This window comes from Dinoponera quadriceps, unplaced genomic scaffold (genome assembly GCF_001313825.1).
Source record: "Dinoponera quadriceps isolate SergipeBrazil2010 unplaced genomic scaffold, ASM131382v1 scaffold588, whole genome shotgun sequence".
NCBI classification, from domain to species: Eukaryota; Metazoa; Arthropoda; class Insecta; order Hymenoptera; family Formicidae; genus Dinoponera; species Dinoponera quadriceps.
In genome coordinates, this window is record NW_014554802.1 from 1 (window position 1) to 24,208 (window position 24,208).

General features: G+C 42.4%; 5 protein-coding genes across 5 annotated transcripts; 1 reads left to right on the forward strand and 4 right to left on the reverse strand.

Moving 5' to 3' along the window:
- Window positions 1-657: 657 nt before the first annotated feature.
- Window positions 658-2,327, reverse strand: LOC106742089. Its single transcript, XM_014614716.1, has 2 exons — window positions 1,368-2,327; window positions 658-1,287 (listed from the first exon to the last, which is right to left on the reverse strand). The coding sequence occupies exons 1-2, from the start codon at window positions 1,530-1,532 to the stop codon at window positions 1,063-1,065; spliced, it is 390 nt and encodes a 129-aa protein (XP_014470202.1). The 5' UTR covers window positions 1,533-2,327; the 3' UTR covers window positions 658-1,062.
- A 109-nt stretch (window positions 2,328-2,436) lies between these two features.
- Window positions 2,437-5,360, reverse strand: LOC106742088. The gene is made up of 3 exons (XM_014614715.1): window positions 5,223-5,360; window positions 3,952-4,293; window positions 2,437-3,676 (listed from the first exon to the last, which is right to left on the reverse strand). The coding sequence occupies exons 1-3, from the start codon at window positions 5,241-5,243 to the stop codon at window positions 3,329-3,331; spliced, it is 711 nt and encodes a 236-aa protein (XP_014470201.1). The 5' UTR covers window positions 5,244-5,360; the 3' UTR covers window positions 2,437-3,328.
- A 1,341-nt stretch (window positions 5,361-6,701) lies between these two features.
- Window positions 6,702-14,030, forward strand: LOC106742060. The gene is made up of 2 exons (XM_014614650.1): window positions 6,702-6,814; window positions 12,526-14,030. The coding sequence occupies exon 2, from the start codon at window positions 13,259-13,261 to the stop codon at window positions 13,904-13,906; it is 648 nt and encodes a 215-aa protein (XP_014470136.1). The 5' UTR covers window positions 6,702-6,814; window positions 12,526-13,258; the 3' UTR covers window positions 13,907-14,030.
- Window positions 8,111-11,496, reverse strand: LOC106742059. The gene is made up of 4 exons (XM_014614649.1): window positions 11,182-11,496; window positions 10,127-10,285; window positions 9,152-9,571; window positions 8,111-8,512 (listed from the first exon to the last, which is right to left on the reverse strand). The coding sequence occupies exons 1-4, from the start codon at window positions 11,464-11,466 to the stop codon at window positions 8,165-8,167; spliced, it is 1,212 nt and encodes a 403-aa protein (XP_014470135.1). The 5' UTR covers window positions 11,467-11,496; the 3' UTR covers window positions 8,111-8,164.
- Window positions 14,031-14,690: 660 nt separating the features above from the next.
- Window positions 14,691-19,326, reverse strand: LOC106742080. Its single transcript, XM_014614702.1, has 2 exons — window positions 17,308-19,326; window positions 14,691-16,502 (listed from the first exon to the last, which is right to left on the reverse strand). Exons 1-2 carry the CDS (start codon window positions 17,539-17,541, stop codon window positions 16,167-16,169), a joined length of 570 nt encoding a protein of 189 aa, XP_014470188.1. The 5' UTR covers window positions 17,542-19,326; the 3' UTR covers window positions 14,691-16,166.
- Between the last annotated feature and the right edge of the window lie 4,882 nt (window positions 19,327-24,208).

A 24,208-nucleotide genomic window follows, 5' to 3' on the forward strand; every position in this document is an offset into this window, starting at 1 on the left:
ATCCGTGGACTAGTCGCTCCCGGCCCCCGACGCATCGGAATTGTAATCCGGGATTGGCGTGTTCCCTATGTCGTTTCCATTCTTCAAGTTTTGAGGAGCCTTCAATGTGTCGGTGATGAAGTCATATAAGTCAGACAAGATGGAGTTAATTCTGTCGTTCGACATCATGTTATGATCGCGAAACAGGGGCTCGAAGAGAGACTTGATGAAAGCGCGATACGTGTCGATAATGGTCCGTATTTCACGAACTATGATATCCACCAGAAAATTTCTGCTCGTTTTATGGTCCTGCATCATGCTGACTGTCGCGTTTCTTATCATAGTCAGAAAATCGACCACCGTCTTAGTCTGCATGAAGGTGGTGTTCTTGAGATCGTCGGCCAAATTCTTCGCCTCCTCCACGAAGTCCGCTAATAGTAATATATTATTGTCGTCTACATCTTTGACGTCTACCCTCGGGATGGCGATGTGCGCATTCGCTGCACACACCACGGCTACCTGTGATATCGCGAAAGGAGAGCGTGTTTATTCATCCGTTATTTGCGTGTTACGCGGATAGAGGAGACCGGGTCGTATTTTGCGATTATATTAGAACGAACGAACGATAACTGTCACAAAGAGACGTAACGATTTCGATTTGACAAACACTGTTTTGTTTTTCTTTTTTATTAGATACACACGGACGTAACATCGGAAGATTGCCGCGACAGAAATCGACAGGTGAGAACTTACAGTGAGGAGGAATATCTTTGTCGCCCGCATGATTTTTCTTCTCTCGAAAAACTGATACGCCGAAATTCACGAGCTGTGTCACACACAATACGCGCAAGAATTTCGGCTGTTAGCCTATATATCAACCGGTTGCTTCACAATGACTCAGCATTCCATATCTTGAAATTATTCGTTGTAAGGCATCGTTTGTGAATCCGGCGGACAATAAATTTTATATTCGTTACGACGAATGATTTCGCGCGGAGTTTTATATCATCGTCGCGCTGAGGCAACGAGAGTAAATCGCTGTCACGCCGGGTAACGTTGATTTATCGCGGGGTAATTTGGATTCTACGAGCTTCTGACAATTTTCCTCTTCTTCGCGATTGGTGTGAAGCTCGGGTTGCGCGAGACTGTGTCGTCGTCCGTGTTATCGGAAGTCGGCCCGGTATGCAAATACTCCCGTTGGCTCTTAAGCTCTGTCTTGCCGCGATATACCTCGTCCAACGTGAAAGCCACGGCCACGAGCAACGACACGCCGGCTAAGATGATCCACATGCTCAGCTCCAGCGCGACCTAAGACGTTGAGCCAGATATGTTAAATATTTGTGATCTCCCTCGGGATCGTAATATCAAATAGTTACGGAAAGCTTCACCTCGAAGGTCGCTCTCAAGATAATTAGCAAGTGACGCCTCTCGGAGAGCCATTTCCAGATCGTGAACGGCAGTAACGTCACGGATAGTAAACACTCAAGTACGTATATGACGATCGTAAGGACGATTTTCTTCACCTCGAGCGGACTCCATGCTTTCATACGCATCCTGACACGTGTCGTAAATCGGAGCGTAAATAAATCTTCCTCCGGGTATATATATATTGGGTCATCAGTAATATATATAATATATAGGGTATCAGTAAAACAGTTGGATTTGCAATAAATGGTGTCACATACGCGTAATAAATGGACCGTTGGCGGAGTAACGCGGACAACTTTTCAATGGCCCAGTGCGTAGCAAACTTTTATCAACGAATTCTATGCGGAAATACTTATTATGCTAATTCTTATCGTTGAAATTCGATCACAGAATAAAACATTATAACAATATCTATTATATAATATAAGTGTAAATATTTAAAGAAAGTGACTTATTGCAGGAAAGGTTAACAAGCCAAATTGACTGTTTTTACTTACACGCTCGTTGGTTTCTTAATGACACATTTTTTTCTAATTAAATTACTTATCACCACCGATGAATTTATCCCGCGCTGGATTCTACAGCATATTACGATTTGATCCTAGCCTGTATATTATCAAACTGTATATTATCAAATTGGTCGCGAGAAATTAGAATCGATCTCTCCGCAGCATTTTAGTGTCCGCCATTCGTTTAACCGCACAGCCAATTTTTACTCGATCATAAATCGAAGGAGGATCGAGCGAATTTTATTACGCGAAAATTACGCAAGCATATGCAATCTGTCGTCCATTTATGACACAACTGTCAAACGATTTACGTGTTTGTTATCAGTGGCTGAACGCCAGAAGTATTTATAACTTCTCGAGATTCTAATCTCGTTGAAACATCATCGTAACTTTCATCGAAATGTATATTTACTCTTATTAAATATCACGCAATCTGCAATTCAAAACTGTAATCAGTTCACGAGTTACGGCTGCGCCATAAAAATATATATCCGTGCGCAAATGCGAATAAACGTCTCCGTGCGGCATTAAGAATTTATTTACTTAACAGCGATCTACACACACGTCTTACTGCAATAAGTAAGTCCACACGACTCGTCGTTAGAATAAACTAAGATCGTCATCTAAAATTAACGCTAACTTTTATAATACTTTTCGGTATTGCGCATGAAAATAACGAAGTCATGGCTAATGCGCACGAAACGCGAAGCATCGCGATTCGCGACACGCTGAAAACAGCGATTGCTCTACGATACATATGCACGAACAAACATTCCTAACAATTCTAAACAGCATCCTTTTTTAATCTTCGATTAAGTGAATATCTAGGCCGGCCTTCATAGTTCAAATGACCTTCATGTTCGAATCTTATATTTAAGGTTATCTTAAATTCATCTTCAGATGCTGCGTAGGCAATAAACGAGCCGTGTAGCCTCTGAAGATGAACTCAAGACGATCTTAAATATAAAATTCGACTATGGCCGGAATTCATGATCTGATTTTACATTTATGGTGGATTTAATTTCATTTTCAGATACTCCATAGCCAATGAAACGGCCCGTACGGTATCTTAAGTTGAACTTAGACGATCTTAAATATAAAATCAGATTGTGCGACAAAAATTAGACTGAAATTAACGATATATATTCTCGTATATAAGCGAGAATATTATAATTTTCTCACAAGATTTTTGGAAGATTTTTCATTTGGTTGAATTTGTATCGATGCAAGTATTACTTGTGCTCAATTTGAGACTAAAAATCTTCTAAGAATATGATAATATTCTTGCTTATATATGATAATATCTGTCATTGATTTAAAACTATTTTTTGCCGTGAACGAATACCGTCCTTAGCTTAGCTTCCATCGGCCGAAGAACACGTCGAAATGTGAATCCGTCATCGCTGAACGAATCAACGAACCAGTCGATGATCGCAATAATGGTGACTCGGGTGCCGATGGAATCTGTGCGTCAAGTTTCTCGAATGCTTCCGCTTCTGCCTGGCGGCCTGTTGGTGCCTATAGACGAAGAGCGGCCTGAAGATCTTGGAGTCCTGCGCCTGCATGTCTTCCGCCTCGCTGGCGACATTCTCCTCAACCTTGTTCGCGACTCCCTCTCGAACAGATCTCCTCGCTCTGGCTGCGATCTCTTCGCTCGATCCTAATCTCGCAGGCTGCCGATTCACGGCTGCCGCTGAAGGCAGTCTCTCGATAAAGCCGTTGGTCGCTACATTGTCCTTCGGCATTCCGTAAGCTTCCACCTGCGAACAATGCGGCGTATTAATCGCTGCTGCGCTCTGTGTAAAACAATTCTTCGAGAATCGCCGATCAAGGCCGGCAATGTGAAGATAAAAATCTGCAAAACTCATTTAATACATTTATCAATTCCATACAAATTTCATATTCATGTATTATTAATTCACATATAAATGATGAATAAATAAACGTTCATCAATCTCGGGGAATTTATGAACGTACAAATTCTTCCTCGCAAATAAAATTCGCGACGATTAATTAATCGAAAATAAACACTCACCAGTCGGCCGCTCTTCGGAGCCTCGTTGAATCGATCCTCCCCCATGTATACCCTCTCGATAACGCCGTTATCTTGCAGGCGGTTCCTCGGCAGACCGTACGCGCGAATGCCCGGTTTATCCTCCTCGGAATCTAAATGGATCTTTCGCACCTCGCCGTCTGATCCAGTTTGATTGCGACTCTGCAGTCGCCTGACGCGCTTCTCGTTATCTGGGGATTTGCGCGATCGCTCGAAATCGGTCCGGCCGATTGCCGGTCGGTCGGTGAGATTCGGCGCGATGTTTGCACGCTGTCGGTCACGCAACTCGCTCCGGCTCAGCGAAATAATCGCTAGCAAAAGTAACTGAAAAATGGAAGAATAACGACGAAACTGGCGGAGCAATAGTTGGTTTACATTTGTTTATTCCATTCGTATGTTCTTTATCGATTGGCACGGTTGACGCTACGCGGATACGCGAGTATTTATCTCTCGCGGTCTGCCGCGATAGCAGTCTTAATCGAGTAAAAATGCGGAAGATTACGCGTTTCGTATGCACTCCGATAACGTTTACCTAACGGGCAAAAAATGTCGCTTCCGTGACCTTAGCGGAAAAACAATTTAGCAAGATCCGCTGATAAGAAACAAACAAGTTTCCCGGTTCATACGATGTTCCAGTTAATTCTCTCGCAATATAAAAGACAATTAAATAGGGCTTCATTAGCGTTTCCATTTTTTATGACGATCGATTAAGCGAAGCATACATTTACGCCCGCTGCAATTTAGAAAGTTGTTATCGACAAGAGCGAATTAATTATTCAAGTCGCGTTTCGCGCAAATAGACTGAAAATTGAGGCATATTCGACGTGCGATATTTTTGCAGAAAAAAAAGCAGTAGTCATGATTTAAAAGTAGTTTGACGATGAAGACTATTGACTTTCTTTGCTGTCAAAAAACATTGGAAATTTCAATCCTTTAGATTTCCGCGATGTGAATAATTGATTTGGCTTCTGAGTTAGCGTCGTGCCTCATTTCGTGGATTTGTTTCCGACATTTCATGAATATTTCAGTTCGCTTTTTCAAGATAAGGTACGACCTGAGATTGTCTAACTCGGAAGCCAAAACCAAGTATTGCATATTTCGGCTGAAGAAAAATGAATAGTACAAATCCCAATGGGAAATTAGATTAATGAGAGGAAAATAAAGAGGGCGAATTCTAATAGAAAATTGGATTAATGCAAGAAAGAAGCGATTGTATGTTTTCGCGACGATTAATTAATGTTTTCAATCCTTACTGTTAATATCACTGATCTCATCGCTGCTTTCTGCCCTTCCTGTTGCAAATATCTTGGTTAGCTCGTCAGTTCCTGCTCGGACTCTTAGGCCGCGTTTGAAGGAAAAGATCGACCGCGCATCGGTTATATACGTAAGCCGCGATCTCGAGGAAGGCAATTAAGTCACTCTCACACAACAGTCCGTGATATGCAGATTCGTTGTAGAGCGCGAACGGTTTCGTTCCCAGTAAAAGAGCCAGTATGCGGGGCTGCAGGTAATGAGTCATCAGTGTTGTTAGCGGGGACTCGGTGGAGGGATTCGAAAAATCGCAAAGTGCTCTTTTTTCTCGCTCTCGGGTGAAAGCTCTTTGCAGAGAAGAAGAAAAAAGGCGTCGGATCCAATGAGCTTTCGGTCGTCCCTCGAGGGCTTACCTTCGGCGACCTGAGCGCGTTCGCGCGCACAGAGAAAACAAGTTTCGCTGGGACAGCAAGTTGTTTGTTAATACAATGACAGCAAAAATATTTGTTACACGGAAAAAATAATTTCGCTGTTGTAGCAAGACGTCGTTGCGACAGCAATAAAATTTAATTGGCGCGGCCAAATTATTTTGCTGTTTATGTATCTAGCAAATAGCAATTAGTATTCTCAACTAATCTTTCTGCTGTCCAAACAAATTTTTCTGGTCGTTACTGTGTTAACAAACAATTTGCTACTCTAGCAAAGTTGTTTTCTCCGTGCACCTTTGACCCGAAGCACGAATCGAAATCAATCAGCCGCTTACCTCCGCCCTTGACGATTGACAGTGAATTCCGCAGGTGCTAAACGCCTATTCACCGGTCGCGAAACGCTCGCACGCACGTACGACTCACACGTGTCGCGCACATGCAACTGACTTTCCTACTCTTCTAATACCTAATGATTCGTGACAGTGCTTCTCTCTCCTTTAGGCCTATTCTTTGACGACAGTGTCGTTATTGTTACCGGGACTGTTAAACTTCGACAATTTTGACATTTCGAAGCTTCGAAAGAAAATTAGGAATTCTAGTAAAGCGTATTGAGTATTTAGTATGAAAACGTAAAGAAAATGAACATTCCTTTCCCGATATTTATAAGCAATATCTTAAACAGCTAGATTCATTTATTGTTTCCAAGTTCTACTGCCAAATCTGACGGGCCAACATTGAGATTCGAATACTGAATAAGAAAAGTCGCACCAGCGGGATACGGCTGTGATGACACAATGGTATTTTCAATGCGTCCTTAACGCAACAATTTGCCAACGGGGAAATACCGGTGACTCCACCAAAATTGCTTTAATCGTCCAATTTTTATTTTCCGCACTTCGCGCGAAATTTTTTTATCGCTCTTTCGGCTCACATTCGAGCCTCGATCGAGTCGATTGTTGAATCATTCTCGAGAAGCACGTTAATCAGCGCCAAACCGGTCCTGCGAAAGTTTTCGCGGCGTCGTAAGCAGTTGACGATGGATAACCGCTGCGTTACGTCGCATGAATGGATAGATGGAAGAACGAGTGACTAACTGTTTCCCCCCGGGGGCATTAATGATGACACGTTTACTACGGTCTACTGTAATTTTTGCCGTCGCGTTCCCGGTAAGCACGCCAATGATAGTTCACCGAACGCGAATCGCCCAACGAGAGCGTGCGCGTGGAATTTTATTGCCGTCTAATGTCAGGGACTAATGTTACCATCGGTCGTATCGTATACGAAATCGTCCGTTTCTCAGACGCATCACATCGCGAATAAACACGCGAATGTTACCGCTGCCGGAGAACAGCAGATGGATGGAAATATCGGACAGCGTTTAAGAACTGTTATTTCAATTTAGTAGAATAGTTCAAAGTCGGCCGTAGACAGTTGGTTATTGCAGCGGCTGTTATCATAGGAAGCGGTCGAGATAATCATAACTAGCCGTTACCGCGAAGCGTTCACTATGCGTTCACATTGCCGGCGCGATCCGACATGCGGCGGACTATTAAATCGAAAACATTCCCGCAGATTAACGGTAAATTCGCTGGCGCTTATTACGTATGCGTGCTTTCTACTAGCTGCTTTCTTTCTTTTAGTACTAACTATACTGAATATATATGGCTAATTTCAAATTTCATTATTATCTGTTATCATTGGAAAAATTAATAGTTTGTAACGTAATCTGAAATTAACCGTATACTCTGTTACCGAAAGACTCGGGTATCCGCGTAGTCGAAATTGACAGCCCTATTTTCTACCGTAAGAAAAAAATCTACTATAATCTATAATATGATGGATTTATCGGGGAACTGGAAAACGAAACGTTCTCCGGCGAGACCGTCAATTGTGACTTTAATCGTGACGCACGAGCGAGTCAATCGAAGTCGACGATAACAAATTATCGTGATTGCGCTTCAATGATGCACCATTCGTCGCATGAACGTTCAGGAGACAAGAAGGAGATGACGAGGTGCAAAGAAATATTTTCAAAATGCGTAATCTCTAAAATGTTATTCTTTATTTCAATCGAAATATTTATTGAGTTAAAAATATTCAATCGTTATATATTATTTTTCGATAGTTAATTTGATCTTGGTATCACAAGAAAATCGAAATATCATTATTTGTAGCAACGGACAAATTGACAGATCGAATTTTTCGGTGCAGAATTTACCATTATCGACACACACACACACACTGGGAAAAAATATCTAAAAGATAAAAATATTTATTCGATAGGGCTAATAACATATTTACTTAAATTTAAATTTTTTTTATTTAAATACAATAAACAATTTGATGAAAAAGCAAAGATTTAAGAAAATATATATTTCCTCATTTGAAAAGAATTTTTCCTCATCGTAAAAATATATATATTAGTACAAGTAAATATGTTATTAGTAGTACCCCTCACGGAATAAATATTTTTTTATTTTTTAAATATTTTTCTTTTAGTGTATGCGATTGATTAGTTATCCGTAATAATCGCCAGAATATCGGGGCCTGTATCGATAGCCGGGTCTCGGGTAAGAATTATACGAATTGTATCTCCGGTAAGGCGATCTTCGGTAGCTGTTATCAGCGCCACGACGCCAAGACCTCTGCTGCTCCTGTCGGAATCGGAAAAGCGGCCTGAAGACGATATGTGCGGCGGTATCCATATCGTATGAATCTTTAGGGTAGTCAACATCCGCATCCGAGGTCCAGAAAAGGGGTGTTATAATGTCAACACGCGATACTGCAATTGGGAGCGAAATTTCAGGACGGACATCGCCCGCGTATTGATTCTCCGTCGTAGCTGGCTCGTATAACAAAGGTGTCTATGCGAAAAAGAGAAAGGGAGAGATAAAAATTGTTAATTTTTCTTATCAAATTTAAAATGTAATTTAGGAAGATGATGAGACAGATCTTACACGCAAAAAAATAATTTGCTGATACTGCAAATTTTATGCTGTCGCAGCAAAATCTGCCAGTTACTGTATGAACAACAAAACGATTTGTTAAGAATATTAATTGACATTCGCTGGATTATTTTGATGAACTTACATATTAATTTGCTGGAAGGACAAATCAATAAATGTAGGGAAACACTATTTTGTTTTAACAGCAAATTAACGTGTCCTAAGGACAAGTTCACTCAGCAGAATATTTTCTATCCTGACAAGAAAAACTGCGTTTCTGCTCTAATTACAAATAATTCGTTAATTTTATTAGCGTTATAGCGTCTAATTATGTGAAGTAAATTTTTTTGCTGTCGCAATGAATATGAAGTAGCGATGATGTAGTTTCGCCACAACGGCAAAATTATTTTTCTCCGTGTACGTTTGACGGAGAAGAATAATTGACGAATTATCAAAAAGACATTATCAATTTATATTTTTATTAGAATATTACATTGATTTATATATCTAATAGAATAAAATGTTTAATTTATATTTAACAGAATGAAAGAGACTTACTTGCGACGGTGCCGACGTGAGTTGCCAATAATCGGGATCCACGCTCCACGAATTTCTATCGATGTAATCCTGAACGTTTTGCTGTATTTCGTCACGGCCGTTCTTCAATAGCTCCAATCGGCTCTCCGAGGCGTCATCCGGCTGCGATAATGCCGCCGCGATCGGCATTTCGATTTTATCGTTGGAGATTTTCGCAGAATTGAGAAAAGCTATGATCGGCACCGATATCGTGGACGGTGGCTGGTGGTCATCCGGTCGCTCCATTTCCTGCCTTGGATTTGGTAGGAGGTACGGGATCTCTCGTGGTGTGTGATCGTCGTCGATAAGGAAATTCGGCTTACGCGTGGTCTCGGAAAATTCGTCTAATGTTTCGTAAAAATCGATGCGCTGCGGTATGTCGGGCGGATTGCTTTCGTCTTTCTGAAAAATCAGTTTATTGCCAACGATCGCGAACGTCTCGATATGCAAAATCACGCGGAAGCGACAAATTATATATTCGCTACACGTGCAAATCATTAAATCATGAGACATTTGAATTAAAATAAATTTAATCGATTATTGGTGATTTACGTCAGCACCGCCGCAGTAAGTCTCTTTTATGTTGCGAAAAATACTGCCTGAGCCAGAAGTCGAACCTCGACTTCTCCACTAATGATACCAATTCGACCATCGAAGCTTCGGCAATATCCATCGCAACAGTGTTTATAAACTTGTCAAATATATGTACGAACAAGTGAGCATATTCTCCTGCCGATACTATAAGTGAAATTTCAGTGCTCCTTACTTGGTTTAACAAAAGGAAAAATTTTAAGACTATAAGGAGCCAATATTAATATTTAATATTGACGGTATTAATACTTAAATAGCACTGGAACGTCCGTATTTTGGCTCTTCAGGGCCTTTAAATCCTTCTTTTGATTAAACTTAATAAGAAGTAATTTTTTTACTTAAATTTAAAATAAATTTCTAGCCCACATGAGATTCCTTCTCGCCATTCTCGGTAAAGAGTCCAACATCTGTGAGCACCAAACTGTCCTCGTTTGCTTTCTCCTTCGCACTTTCCGTGATATTCTTCCTCACGTCCTCCAGATTTGTCACCGGAACTACGAGAACTTGCTCGCGTTGCGACACCACCTTGAACAGAGATAACACGATTTTTATCCTTTCCTTCCTATGCCAGAAACTGATCTGCAACGTGCGATAAATCCGCCACCACATCCGGAAAATAATTCTCGATTCGTGTAACTGATTTTCTGTTACACGGAAGAAAACTCAGTCGCTGCAACTAAATAGAGATCGAAGAGAGAGAGAGAGAGAGAGAGAGAGAGAGATGAAAATTCGGTAATGAAAAAATAATATCTCTGTCACCGCGACTTCAGCTGCATTAAAACCCATACATTGAGACAAATGAGAGCAATTATCTGAGTAAGAACTTCTTACAGGAATCTTGTTATTCCTGTAAGACCACGTTTTCGACTGGTTTTCAGACAATGAAAAATTTAGTTACATCAATGGAATCATTTTTTCCGTGTTACCTGAGAGCCGCGTAACAGGTAGGGCACATTTTCATTCAGTCACTTGCTCTCAGTTATTTCAACTGAGAGAGGGTTTCAATACAGCCGAATGTTCAGACAAATGTTTTCGCTCACGATAACAGAGACGTTGTTTCTAGTCACCGAATTTTCGTCTGGTTCTCATTCGATTGTACGAACTGAGATTATTTTCCACGTACGTCCGACAACGAGCCGCGACAACGAGCGACAACGAGCTTATGTAATTTCTTTCGGCAGCTAGTTGACTCTTCCGCGCCGTCATTATGTAAACGATTAATCACGCTTTGACGTAGCGATTGCTAATGGAAGCTAATAGTCCTAATCACTCCGATTGTTAACAAGTGTCGCCGATGACAGTGACATTTGGCTTTTTAATTGCAAACGTCGTTTCTCGCGATGAAAAATGCTCATGAAAAGTATCGGATTAATTGATCACGATCGGACGGGAGAAGGGAATGTACGGAGCACTGCGCGAACCTTGGTAGGTTCGGTGGCGGGCATGATGAGGACTTTCTTCTTCACCACCAGGCCCTCTAAGGTGCCGTTGCCGACCGTGTCTTGCACAGCAACCTGCACCACCGGATCTCTCACGATGGCGGCCAACGTGTCGTTCGTCGTCTGCGGTTCCGTTGGCAACAGATTCACCACGTCGTCGTAATCGATAGGCTGCGCGTCCGATATTATCGCGAACAGCAAAACGACGATGGAAAATATAATTTGTCCCGAGTGAAGCTGTAAAAATACGATTAACTTGCGTTTCATTAAATACAGGCTGACCGAATCTCCCGACTCTGCTCGACTGGCAGATTCTACGAACGAAATTGCGGCGCGTTTAAACGATAAACTAGTTCAAACGAATTCTGCTTTCTCGAGATTTAAATTTCCGTTTAAAATTCTAAAAGAGAAATTATACATGTATATTTATGTACATATATATATATATATATATATCTTGCATCTTCTTTGTAACTTTCTTTTAGTTTCAAGGTGAATGTTAAATCAGCTCCTGCAATTTTCGATAATCACGCTGCTGCTTATGGTACGCATCTTAATCCTAATAGTTTGTTAACACGTTCATTGCCAATCATGCGATATCATGTGATGCGAGTTCTCACCAAACGGCCGATCACGCGTTATCGCGTAATAGATATTTAAAGTACATAAATCCTATGTACATAATAATAAAAGCATATAAATAATATATTAACTTATTTTGAGCACAATAAAAACTAAATAAAAAAATATAAAAAATACGGAATTCCAGTTTTCAGCTTGGCAATGAACGTGTTAATTGCTCGACTCAGACGTCTAAAATGCCTAGAATCTTTATATCATTTCTATAACTCTAGAGTGCATGACTCCGGGAATAAAATATACTCTACACTGTAAAAAACATTTTATACTTGTATTAAAATCGATCCTTGTTAAAATTTTCGTGTTAAATCTGTGTGTTAATTTAACAGATTGTGTTTATGTTATCTCAATATTTTCCTATTGAATCGATTTAACATATGTGTAGTATTAAAATGACACACTTTATATTTCAGTATCGATTAACATATTTAATTTTGTGTTAATTTTTTACATAATATTTGCGTTACTTTTCAACAAGTTCTTCTTGCATTAAATTAACAGAAAAATGTGTGCAGACCGTGTGGAACATATAAATTATGTTAAATTTAACACAAAATTCTTTACTGTGTACTCTAGTCTTACTTTATGACCTTAACGTGAATCAGTTTTCCGCAATAAATTAGTATAGTTAAATAAATTAGTAATAAATAGTCTCGATCATTCGTATCGTACGTGTTAATTGCTTAGGTGAAAAGCGGATTTCCCGATATGATATAATCGACGGAAGAACAAACGTACCGGCGAATCATGTTCCATCGCGATGGTGAAACTGCGACGTTCCTCTCGCTGCCCCGACGGCCGGACTGTCTCGTCGCGATGATGATTTCCCAGCTCTGTCAAGGTATAACGGGCGGTACCGGCTTTATACGAGGTGCTGACAAAATTATCGCCAGCCCGCTAATACGCGTGAGTATGAAGTTCGTGGTAAACGGATGTCTATGTCGGATGCTGCGACGCGAAGAAGATTCTTTCGATCGTCGATCGTGCGGCGAATCGATCCTCGCGAAGAATCTCGTAATTTCGTGTCTTCTCCCGCAAAAAGGAAACATCGAACTATGATCGTAGTCTTATACAAAAAGCCTGACCATTTCGACGTCTGACGAGACGTCCTTTCACGCACCCATCCATATCAGTTTTTTCTTTAATCATCGTGATTTCATCAGCGCGAGGCGATGTGGAAAGGACGTCAGTCCACTTCGTCAGGTACCTCGTCAGGTACCGTTCGACCAGCCAGGAGAAATATTTTACTTATCGTTAGCGCGTTTCTAACAATATTACCGGTGATGTTTAGCGAGCGGCTTAGCAACGAGTCCTGAACAACAAGCTATAAAAGCGCTGCCCCGACTTCCCGAGTAGCTAGTCGGCGACGGAAAATTAGATTCCCTGCGCCGTCTGGAAAATCCGTGGTCCGCTTCCAGAAATGGCGCGTCTCAGCGTCCTCTTCAGCGTTCTCTGCTCCTTCGCAATCTTGGCGGCATTCCCGGCTTCATTAGCGTCGACGACCGAAAATCCGAGAGGCAACGCGGTGCATCGTACCGGCCCGTCGAAGAACACGGAAGACGAATCAGACTGTCCTTGGAGCCACGTCGGCCACGTGGAAAAAGCATATCAAGCCGGGGAGGAGTTCACGAAAGATTCATCGCGTTTTAACGAGGGTCCGAGTGAAAAAGTGCGACGCTCGAGGTATTCCGAGGGTCGCCGAGAAGACGACGTTTCCCGATCGAGTCATCAGCGAAGACCGGTCGTAGATTTATCGTCGCACGATATCTTACCGAATCCCGATCTGATATCGGCCAGCCAAGCCGGAAAGAGCACTGGGGATCACGGAAATCCCGCGTCGCCGGTCAAAAGCACCTTCGGCGATGATGTCGAGCGTAGAAGCATCGATTCGCTACGGCGGCGGGGTCCAGATCTCCAGGACGATATCGCGGTAGCCGAAGATAGATATCGACCTCAATATCCTTACCGGTATCAACAGCAATACCCCAATCAAAGGTATCGGGCGAACGACAGGAGGGATCCTTATCGGAACAACTATTTGAGATATCCCGTATTTCCGGGGAGATAAATTTCCCGGGGAGGCTCTCCTCTGCTTCGAATAAAATGTAGATTTGCACAACCAAGGTCGAAAAGTAGAAATTGATAGAGTGATAAGTAGAACAAACGATAAATAAAATAGAACATGTTCTCGGGTTGAGGGTGTAATATTGTTCGGGTGAATACGAGGAATCTCTTCGTGAAAGATATACACAGAGAAAAATATCATTCTTGTTTTAAGTATTAGTTATTTTCAATAAAGAATATTCGTTTCCTGAGATAATAGTCCCGAAATATATTCATCATAATTCTTATAAAAGCTCATTATATCACGTGCTCAAGATATTTTATCCCTTTCTCAAGAATATTATAAGCTTCATCGAAGAAAAGTTAAATTCGATTAATTTGAATGAGCAAGCCGAAGTTCGTTTCACTATAATATTCTTGATTGAAGTACCAAACTTACTAGGAAATTCAGAATATATTTTGAATAAATTTGATGCTTGTGAGATGAATTTATGATACACTTGCGGATGTATAAACTTACGAAATACATGAGACAAGTAACATTTACTTGAGGGCAGTATATATTTTTCAGTGTACAGATATAATCTTTTCGTGCGCAAGCTTGGACTGTGATTAAAGGATATTACGAAGGATTATTTGGACTGTGATTAAGGAATATTACCTGACTGAGGAGCGATTTCGCTGTTCCGACGTCTCGATTATTTTTACGCATTATGTATCAACGCGTTAATAAATAAATATAAATCTTTGTAAATGAATAATAAGACGACAAATGCATGTAACTACAATGTTATTTATTTATAAAACTCCACATACGCGCTAGTTTAACTTACACGGGTAATATCTTGTTGCGGATGTCGTCCTATCACAATATAACATTTTCGCACGTACATTTGACTGCCTGCGACTCGCGTAATTATTAATTAATCCGAGGTTGCTCGCATCGTTTTGCGAAGCAGCTTTCCCGAATCGAAATTTTGACGCTACTTGGACACTCTTAAAGATAGTTTGCGCCTATTTAGATGGCTTATAGACTAACTTAAACCTATTTTGGCGATATTTATTAACTTCTCTCTTAGACCTTTACTTCTACAGATTAAATTTTAATGCTACCCGGAACAATTAATTTTCATGCTAAACCGCCGTAAACAGAAATTTAAAGCATCATCAGGATCAAGTAAGAGTAAATTATATTATCAGAATTTGCAATTAAACTTATTTTGCTATCTTAGCTCCTATCGTATTATAGAATCAAAAATGTTACATAAGACCAGAATTTCGATTCGGGTTCGATCGTTAACGCTAAACTATCTATCGATTAAAACATATAATACGAAATGAGACATGTCTTGTCACCTCTTATTTATTTAATATAGAACAATTACACATAATATCGCGCATCTTTCTTAATTCGAGTCTCGTAGACTTTAAATCGACTTAATTAATCAGTCAATCCAACTTGAACTCATGGCGCACGAAAGACCATAAGAACATGATCGCGAAGATAGATAAATGCATCCCTGATCTTTAGCCCGGTCGCTCTTCTCAGTCCTCTGGAGTTTCAACGTAGTTGAAGATTTTAACTCGCCCAGGTCGGTGAGTTTAGTTCCCGCCCGTTAATTCGCGCTGTTAATGTCCGTCGAAATATATAACGAGGACCGCAGCCTCTTAGCGTAATTTACTAACGAGTTCAACACCCCCGTACGACAGTGCGATGTCTTCAAGTTTGTTCGTCCATCCGTTCGTTCGCTCATTCGCTCGCCTTTTGCCACGAGAGCTCTCTTTCTCTTCCTTTCTCATCAACGGTCTCGGGACCATCAGTTTGCCTCTTCTTTCGCACGAGCGTCTTTTTCAAGAATAACAGGTTCCGCCTGTCTCGAGAGACAGCCTTGTTTACACCCGAAATTCTCGTGTTCACGCGAGTCTTCCGCTTCGCTATTTTCGAGCGTTCGCTCGGATGGGATCCCGCTGATCCTCCGAGATCATCACCGGCTCTCCTTGGAACAAAGTTCCACCCTTCCTCGTTTTCCGATCACCATTCGAAATTGTTCTAAAATTTTTCTTCCCTTTTTCACGCGGCGACTTCTTGACGCAAGCCCGATCCTTCGTCAATCCTTTTTTCAGGATCTTGAAGATCGTGTCGAGGTGTCCCTGGGTGTATCTCGGATGTATTACCTGCCCGATAATACAAAAGTGAGATCACGATTGTGCAATCCGCCTGTCAATGGCCGGGTTCTTTGAACCGCATCTTCCCGCGTTTCCGCTTATATTCGCCTGCCACGTCGAAACGCTTCCCTGGCGCGCTGTCGGTATGCGATCTGCTGACGGTAGACGAAGAGCGGACGAAGGACGTTGCTGCCAGCCGCGGTCTCGAGGTCGTCGTCGTCGTCGCTGGCTTCCTGAACGCTGCGTTTCACGATGTCGAAGGAGCTCGGATTGTCGTTTAATGTGTACATCGCTTCCTCGTACGCTCGAGGTTCCTCGAGATCCTCCACGACGGGTACAACGAGTAATGGAGAACCGTAGATGGTCGCTCGGAGGGGCAGCGCGTAAGAGCAGCCGACGAGCAGCAGCATGAAGACAACGACTTTGGAAGCCATCTGAGGAAGAAAAAATATCGCATCTTTGTATACGTGGCACTAAAAGTCGTACTGAAAGGTAGACTCTGTATGGAAAAAAAGCTCAGTTTTTGAATAGAGACCGGACGAAAACCTCGGTAAGGACCGGTATTCATAGTCAGCGGACGTACTATGAATTCGTCCGGAATTGATTCCAATTGAAAACGTTGAATTATTCTCTATAAAGTGCAAGAGAAAATTTGGGGAATAACTGAATGATTAAAATCGAAATTCATTCCGAACAGTTCCATAATATGTGCCCGGTTCTTATGTTTAAGATCGTCTTGTGTTCATCTTCAGATGTCTTATAGTTAATGAAACGATCCGTAGAGCATCTGAAGATGAACTTAAGACGATCTTAAATATAAAATCTGACTATGAATATCCGCCTAAGAAATGATATATCTCTCTGTTATCATAGCTGAGAACATTCGTGTGAGCAGTCGACACAGCGACTTAAGGTTGTAACATATTGTTTTTTTCGACAAGTTTCGCAACGCACCTGCTACATTTACATTTATATTATATTTACAATTACTTTTTCCCATAAAGAAACCAAAAACCAGAAAAATGGAAAAAAACCGGATTTTTTCTGGAACTTGAAGATTACACTTAAAACTCGGTTGAAATAACCGAGAGCAGTTAATTGAATAAAAAACTCCTACAGGAATATTTCAGCTTCACTCGTTCTCGTCTGGTCCCCAGGCAGTGGAACAGTTTTCTCCGTGCAGAGGAACACGACCGCACGTCTTCTGTGCGATCTTGATCTCGAAAAAAACATACTCACTATTTTGTACTCCAAAGGGTGGAAGATCGTCGGCGAGATCCTTGTCGAGCACGTAGCGAAGGAAACGATCAAGTACTTCCGTACGAGTTCGAGGCACGAGCGGTCGCGTTCGTTCAACGGAGAAGAACGGGAGAGCGTCCGAAGAAACGGAGTGTCGCACGTCTGTCTGTCGAGAGCACAACAAATGCGTCGAGGCGGCTCAGTCGCGGGTTTATGGTGGCCGAGATCGTGCATTCGGTATTTATATGAAACAATGACGTCAAAGCAGAGCACGCTAATTATACAATGACGTACCGCGACGGGCGATAAGTGACCTGGTAAATCTAAGTGACATGTCGCACCGTCCCCGAGTACGTAGGAGCATGTCTCGTCCTGCTCCACCGTTCCTCTGATGTTCTCGCAGGTGTGTTAACTCGTCCACGAGGCGACGATCATAATAACCCCCCCGATGTTTGTCGGTTTACGCGAATGGAACGATAATATTGACTATTTTCACTAGATCGACCGGGAGGTGCCGATGCCGAAAATCACCGTGCAAATATGCGGATCAGACGGGGCGGAAACTCAACCGACCTCGGCGTCGCCTTCCTCGAGTTCCGCAAGTCGTCTTTCCGCTTCGGTGGCGGCCGCTTCTCTCTCGCCATATCTCGTCGTATTCGAAGCTGAGATTAGCTCGAAGAGAGACAACGGAAACCGGAGATGGAAATTTTCGCATCGGCGGTAGCCGCAGGCAGATTCGAGAATCCCCTCGTACCCGAGATCTCCACGTTTTCTGCATTATCGCGACAAATATAAAACCGCGCGAGAAAAAGTGACCGTTACTACGTCGCACGAAGCGAAGTAACGTGATATTAGATTAACGTCTATCACCTAAGACGCAACGGTTAGATTATTCTTCACGTAAGGCGTGACATAACAGACAGCTGTCTATTTTCTAGAACGTCGCGACATTCTAGAACACATATTGTTACGTCATCGCGTGCTCACGAGAACTTCATCTCTTCAATGTTACATAATAATCGGTCATTCGATTAATGTTTCGGCTTGCTTACGGGCAATAGTACAATTTAATATCCCGATAATGTAGAAAGAATCTCAAAAAGTGTGCGATTTTCTCACGCTCGGTGATTACTTTATTTCATGATGCAAAAATGCGCCAGTTTAGAAGGGAAGCTGGAAACTGAATGTATCGAACATTACGAACACACTTTTGATTGTAATTAAAAAAAAAAAAAACGGGATTTTTTTCCATTTTTCTGCGGATTTCTTCGGAGTAAAAGAAAAGTCGAAAAATTTCGCAAGGGTAGACAAATTCGTTCAGTAAAATTCACGTGTGTGTTCAGTTAAAACTTGCCACGTTTACTTCTTTCCATAAAGGAAATAATTGCGTGCATTTAATTGAAGTTAAATGAAGTTAACATGTTATGTATCAAGTAATAATAAAGCGAAACTTAAAGCGAAGTTAAATGAAGTTAATATGTTACATATTAAGTAACATTATCGTAATATTGATTCAATATTATTATATGTGGCAGATTTTATCTAACACACATGAATTTTTCTAAGCGAATTTTTCTACCGTTGGGAAAGAAAACCGAAAAAATTCGCGGAAAAATTGGAAAAACGAAGTTTTTTTCCGGACCTTCAAAACTATACATTTGATGTGTTTTTCTTTTTGAAATCAACCAGAAATCTTCCTTCGACAGGTCAACCGTCAATTCTCGTTTGTACAGGAGCAGATCAAAAAGAGACTGGGGAAAGAAAGAAAATCGCGAGAGTCCCTCGCCCCGTGATCGATTTTACTCCGGGTATCGAGAACTCGCGACAGCAAATTACGCACATCGTGTTGTTTCTGTGTAGCAAACAAACTGATTTATTTCTCTGTTCAAGTCATCTCTCATTGTGTACGTGAAACAGAAAATCCTAGCGTCCGGCGGCGCTTCTTTCTCCCCCTTTTAGAATGTTAAAAGGCACAAAACGGAGGATTATCGCGCAGGACGATTACGCGCGGCGGTTTTCTTTCTTTCGATTTAGATCGTGGACTCGGCCTCCTCGTGCACGGTTTCGCAGCTTTCGGTAGATTCGCTTTTAGATCTGAAAGAAATCACCAGATGAGGATCGCACCGTGCTTCGGTCGGGGGGGGGGGGGGGGAAAAANGAACGATAAGAGAACCTAGAAATCGGGAGGAACTGATTAATTTGCGCTAACACATTAAGACGAGTCATTCGAGAATACGAGATAGGACGGGATCGAGAGTCGGGAGCGCGATTTAATTGGAAAATGGTGCGCTTTCGTAGCGGGGGTCGGAAATGGTAGTAAACTACGAGAACGGGTGATGTAGCGCCAAAATAAAAATAAACCCCTTCCTAACGTAACGAGCAACTAACTGATAATGTTCTAATATCGTGCTATTCCTAATTAAACGATCTACACGGAGAGAAAAATTTGATTGAATTAACGCGACAATGAATAAATCCAAACGTGATTTGGTTGGAGAAAACAGAATTTAAATTTAAGAACCGAAATTGGTTTACAAAAACCAGAAATTCTTTATCCTTTGACTGAAACGCGTTTGATTTGGATAATTGTCAAATTAATACAACCGAATCGTTTTTCTCCATGTTTCACCTTTCTTTCTCTTTCTCACTTTGTCCCTCTCTTGACGTGGGAATACAAACATAAAAGAAAGTATATCAGGTTGATTGACTTGAAACGGCTTCTCTCATTCGTGATTGCCTGGGATCACTATAGTTGCGTCGTTGGTATTCGTAAAAAACATCTGTATTACCTGAATTATTAGTACATGGATCCGATTTTCCGTCCGCAGAAAATGCATTGCGAAAATAAATTTACGGTGAAAAATTGCGCAATTCTTGCCGCGAGAATCGCGTGCGACTCTCTTTTTCTTTCTTTCTTTCTTTCTTTCTTTCTTTCTTTCTTTCTCTCTCTCTCTCTCTCTTTCTTTCTTTCCCTCTTTCAGAATTCTTAGGGGGAGGGTAATAGAAAATCAGGGTATAAAATCTACTGTGTGTGTGTGGGTGGTGTGTGTGTATGTGTCGCGCGCGCGCGTGTGCGCGAGCGATCTCTCTACTCACTCTCGCAATGCTATTTCCGGCTGGTGTAAAATATCCGCCAAAAAGTTACAATCCTCTACTACGACGAGACGACTCGCCGGTAGTGGGCGGGGGAACCATCTCGAACGAATCGGTCTGATACGCGCGCATACTCACGAAAGCATTGCTCCGCATGCGCTACTTTATTCATCGTACTTCCGGTACGAGTAACATTTATCATCATGTGCGAGAAAAGAAGCGCTTCGAGCGAAGGACGACTTCGGCGACTTCTCAGGCAAAGAGCGAACCCGACCAGGTGCACTCGTGCGAGAGGAAGGTCGACCACGTGCTGCGGACAGTCCCCAAAAATCGTGTATACGCGATAATCAGGACCTGATAAACATACTCGGCCGTCCGCTCGCGGTACGGCGACCAGGCGAGCAAATATTGTCGAACGGACAAACAGAATGTTTTCGGAAATATTGATAATGGCGCGTTATTAAGTCCGTCGAGTGAATCGATCGGCAAACATACGAGCCAATGCACCACGGATATAAAGTATCTCGGAGAACGTGGACCGTTTCAGTACGATTTGTCAAGTTCTGCCGAAATCACGAGGTCATCTCTCTCCTTCGGTCGTCGCGCGCTCGTTTCGCTTCCCTTTATCTCCACCTATCATTTCTTTTCCGTCTCTCTCTCTCTCTCTCTCTCTCTCTCTCTCTCTCTCTCTCCTTCGTCCAGTTCTCTCACGCATGCCCCCGTTTTCCGCGTTCCCCCTCGTTTTTATCTCGCAATTTCCTATACATTAAAATACCATTCGACGCTATAAGTCCTACAACGATACATCGTAGATATAATTAACTATAGTTCGAGACGCAGGATACACAATGGGCTAGGGGGAAGTAATATCCTCGGCCGATCGCTGTGCGATTAACAATTCCGCACGGGCGAATCCCGTGGTCTTTAATACAATCGATGAGATTCGTGAAACAACTACTCGTCCGATCCCCAGCAAACATCAACTAACAGTAACATTACATTAATTTTATAATTTCTCACTCTTACTCGCTGTCGTTTGACGATTATTTAGTTACTGAGTAGAGGAATTAATTTCTGAACAGTTACTGCCAGCAGACAAGTTAAGTTCCCAACCATTATACGGTTATCAATTAAAGGGTTGATTAGGATCTTAACGTATTTATTACTCTTGTAAAATTGTGACTTAATCAAAATAATCGTTAAACGTTATTCTCCAAATTTGATAATGGTTACCAAAGTTATCGAGAAGTTACCAAAGTTACTTCTCGATAACTGTTACTTACACATACAGTAACAGATAACGAAATAACGTCCATCACTGTACACTGGGTCGTGACTGACAGTCAGTTAATCAAATAGGCGCGCACGGCTCTCTTTCTCTTTCTTCTTCCATTCTGTTTCTCGCTTATTTGTGTCCTTTCATCTTGAGGTAAATTCGTTTTTTTTTGCGTCGACGATTGCAATCGTCAGTAACTGTAAAAAGGCCCCGTGTTTCATACAAAGGATGCGTTATACAGACTAAAGGACATATCGTGTTGTACAAACATGCGTTCCAGCCGGTGCGCTTCCCAGTATGTATATATCGAGGATCATTAATTCCCCACTTCGCCACATCGCCACACCTGCCTAATGGCGTACACACTCGATTCTTACTGTTATTATTAATCCGGTTGCCAAGCGTATCGACCGAATTCGTAACGTTCGATATCGCCGTGATCCGTGTATATATTGCTTTAAGTCGGACGCGCAAGTGCCCGCGGCATGTCAGATCGGAAATTTCCTCGCCCAAGATCGAGCTCTCCTCGACTTCTTCCTTCACTCGAGACGAAAATCGCTCGCATGTTCCGTCTCGCTACCCTGATGCACGATCGCTCGGCAATTCGGTGATTAGCGGCGGATTGATTCACTCGGAATGGCCCCTTACGACGTATCTTGAAAAAAGAGAACCCATTACGTCCGATTCGCGGCGACATCATGCGTCTTGCTAATTTTACAATAAAGAACGAAGGTGTCGGAAAACGAAAGAATGCGAGAAATTCGTCGAAATACGGCGACGATATTTTATCTTATACTTCGATAACACGGCGGAAGCCACCTCGGATAAATCAATCCGGCGGAGATTTACTAAGGAATTATCTACTTATATATTGTCGGATGATAAGAACGGCTCGCTTCCACGGTGACTATGCTCCTCCAAAAAGGGGAGAGGTCGTTATCGTTATACGCTATTTACCAATGGCTGTGGTTCCTCTTCACCTTGTTTGTACGAGCAGGCACTTAGCTATGTTTCTGCGTTCTTGCTTGTATAATGTTATATGTCTATTGTACAGGACGAGTAATACAAATGATGTGTCCGCTTCTACTATACGTGGCTCGACCGACGCTGATCCGAAGGCTCGCGATCTGAGCAGGAGGAGCCGACGGTGATACGGTCGCGCGTCGTGAAAACACCACGAGCTTCGTTATTTTTCATCAACGGCGAGAGGAAGAAATATAGATCATACGTGGATGAGATAAGCGTGCGGTAATGTGCGGAATATCGTGCTTTACTACCAAATATAGGGCGATAACTATTTTCACCTTGAATATCTCCGAAATATGAAAGCAGGGGGAAAACTTATCCAACAGACATTGCACCGATATTAATGCGTAATATCAATTCGCGAACGCCTTCCGTAAATGTAAATTTTTGTCACATTCATGTAGTCGTTAATGAGATATTCAAGATGGTAATAATTATTGCCTCATCCAGTATACATATATACACGGTCGTAATATTTCGGTGCGAGCCTCACGATCAACATCGGTACCGTTCGTTTCCAACGTTCGACATACTCCCACACATTCACCCGGATTCTCACACACATGCGTTCCCTCCTCCTCTTCTTCCTCCTTCTCCTAGTATCCTCGCACGCATCAGACACGCACACGTAATTCGGAGCGCACATCGTTTTTGGAACTTTTAATTAGCACCGTGTTGTCTTCGTGATCTGTGATTTTTCGTGAGCCTGTGTCCCACTTCCGGAAGCTTCGCGCGATCGCTGACACAACAAGGGAGGAGAGACGGGCGTCTGCTACGCCCGTCTGTCCGTTTTCTTTTTCCTTACTTTCTCTCTCTCTCTCTCTCTCTCTCTCCCGTGCAGCGGAGCATTGCAAATTTCGGAACCGTGCGAACTGTGCGCGAGCGTCGTTTAGCTCGAAGTTACATCTCTGCTCAACCCAAAGACGCACGAAGAACGAACGGTCGAAAGATCGAAGGTTTCCCGCGTGATGACGCGGTGGTTAGTGTCCCCCGCGCGGACGCGAGTATTCGTCGTCTTCGCGGTGTGCCGACGCGATATGTAACGCGCTCGATAGTTACACCTACATAAATAATATCTCGATAAAAATTAGTCAACAACGGGTATATCTCAGTGCGTAAAGTTAAAAACGTGTCGACGATAGAATACTGCATGTCCCCTCGAAAATTCGACATCGTGTTCCGCGCGAAGTGTCTTTCCCACTCCCACTCTCTCTCTCTCTTGTGCTCATTTGCTTGCGCTCCCTCCCTCTCCCTCTGTCTTCCTGTTCTGTTTGTGTTTCTCGCAACGTGCTGTTTTTTTCGCGCTTAAGATCGCGCGATAATGAGCGACGACGCGACGCGCCGGGAAAAAGCGTTCGTTGGAAGATCGTGCTCCAACGACAGTAACGTACAAAAGTAAAAAATACGTCCCAACACGGCGCGTATCTTCCCCCGAGACCGTTTTCATCCCTCCACAGGTTTTATGCGCCCCCTCCCCTTCGCTCGCACATCTTTGGATTGGAACAC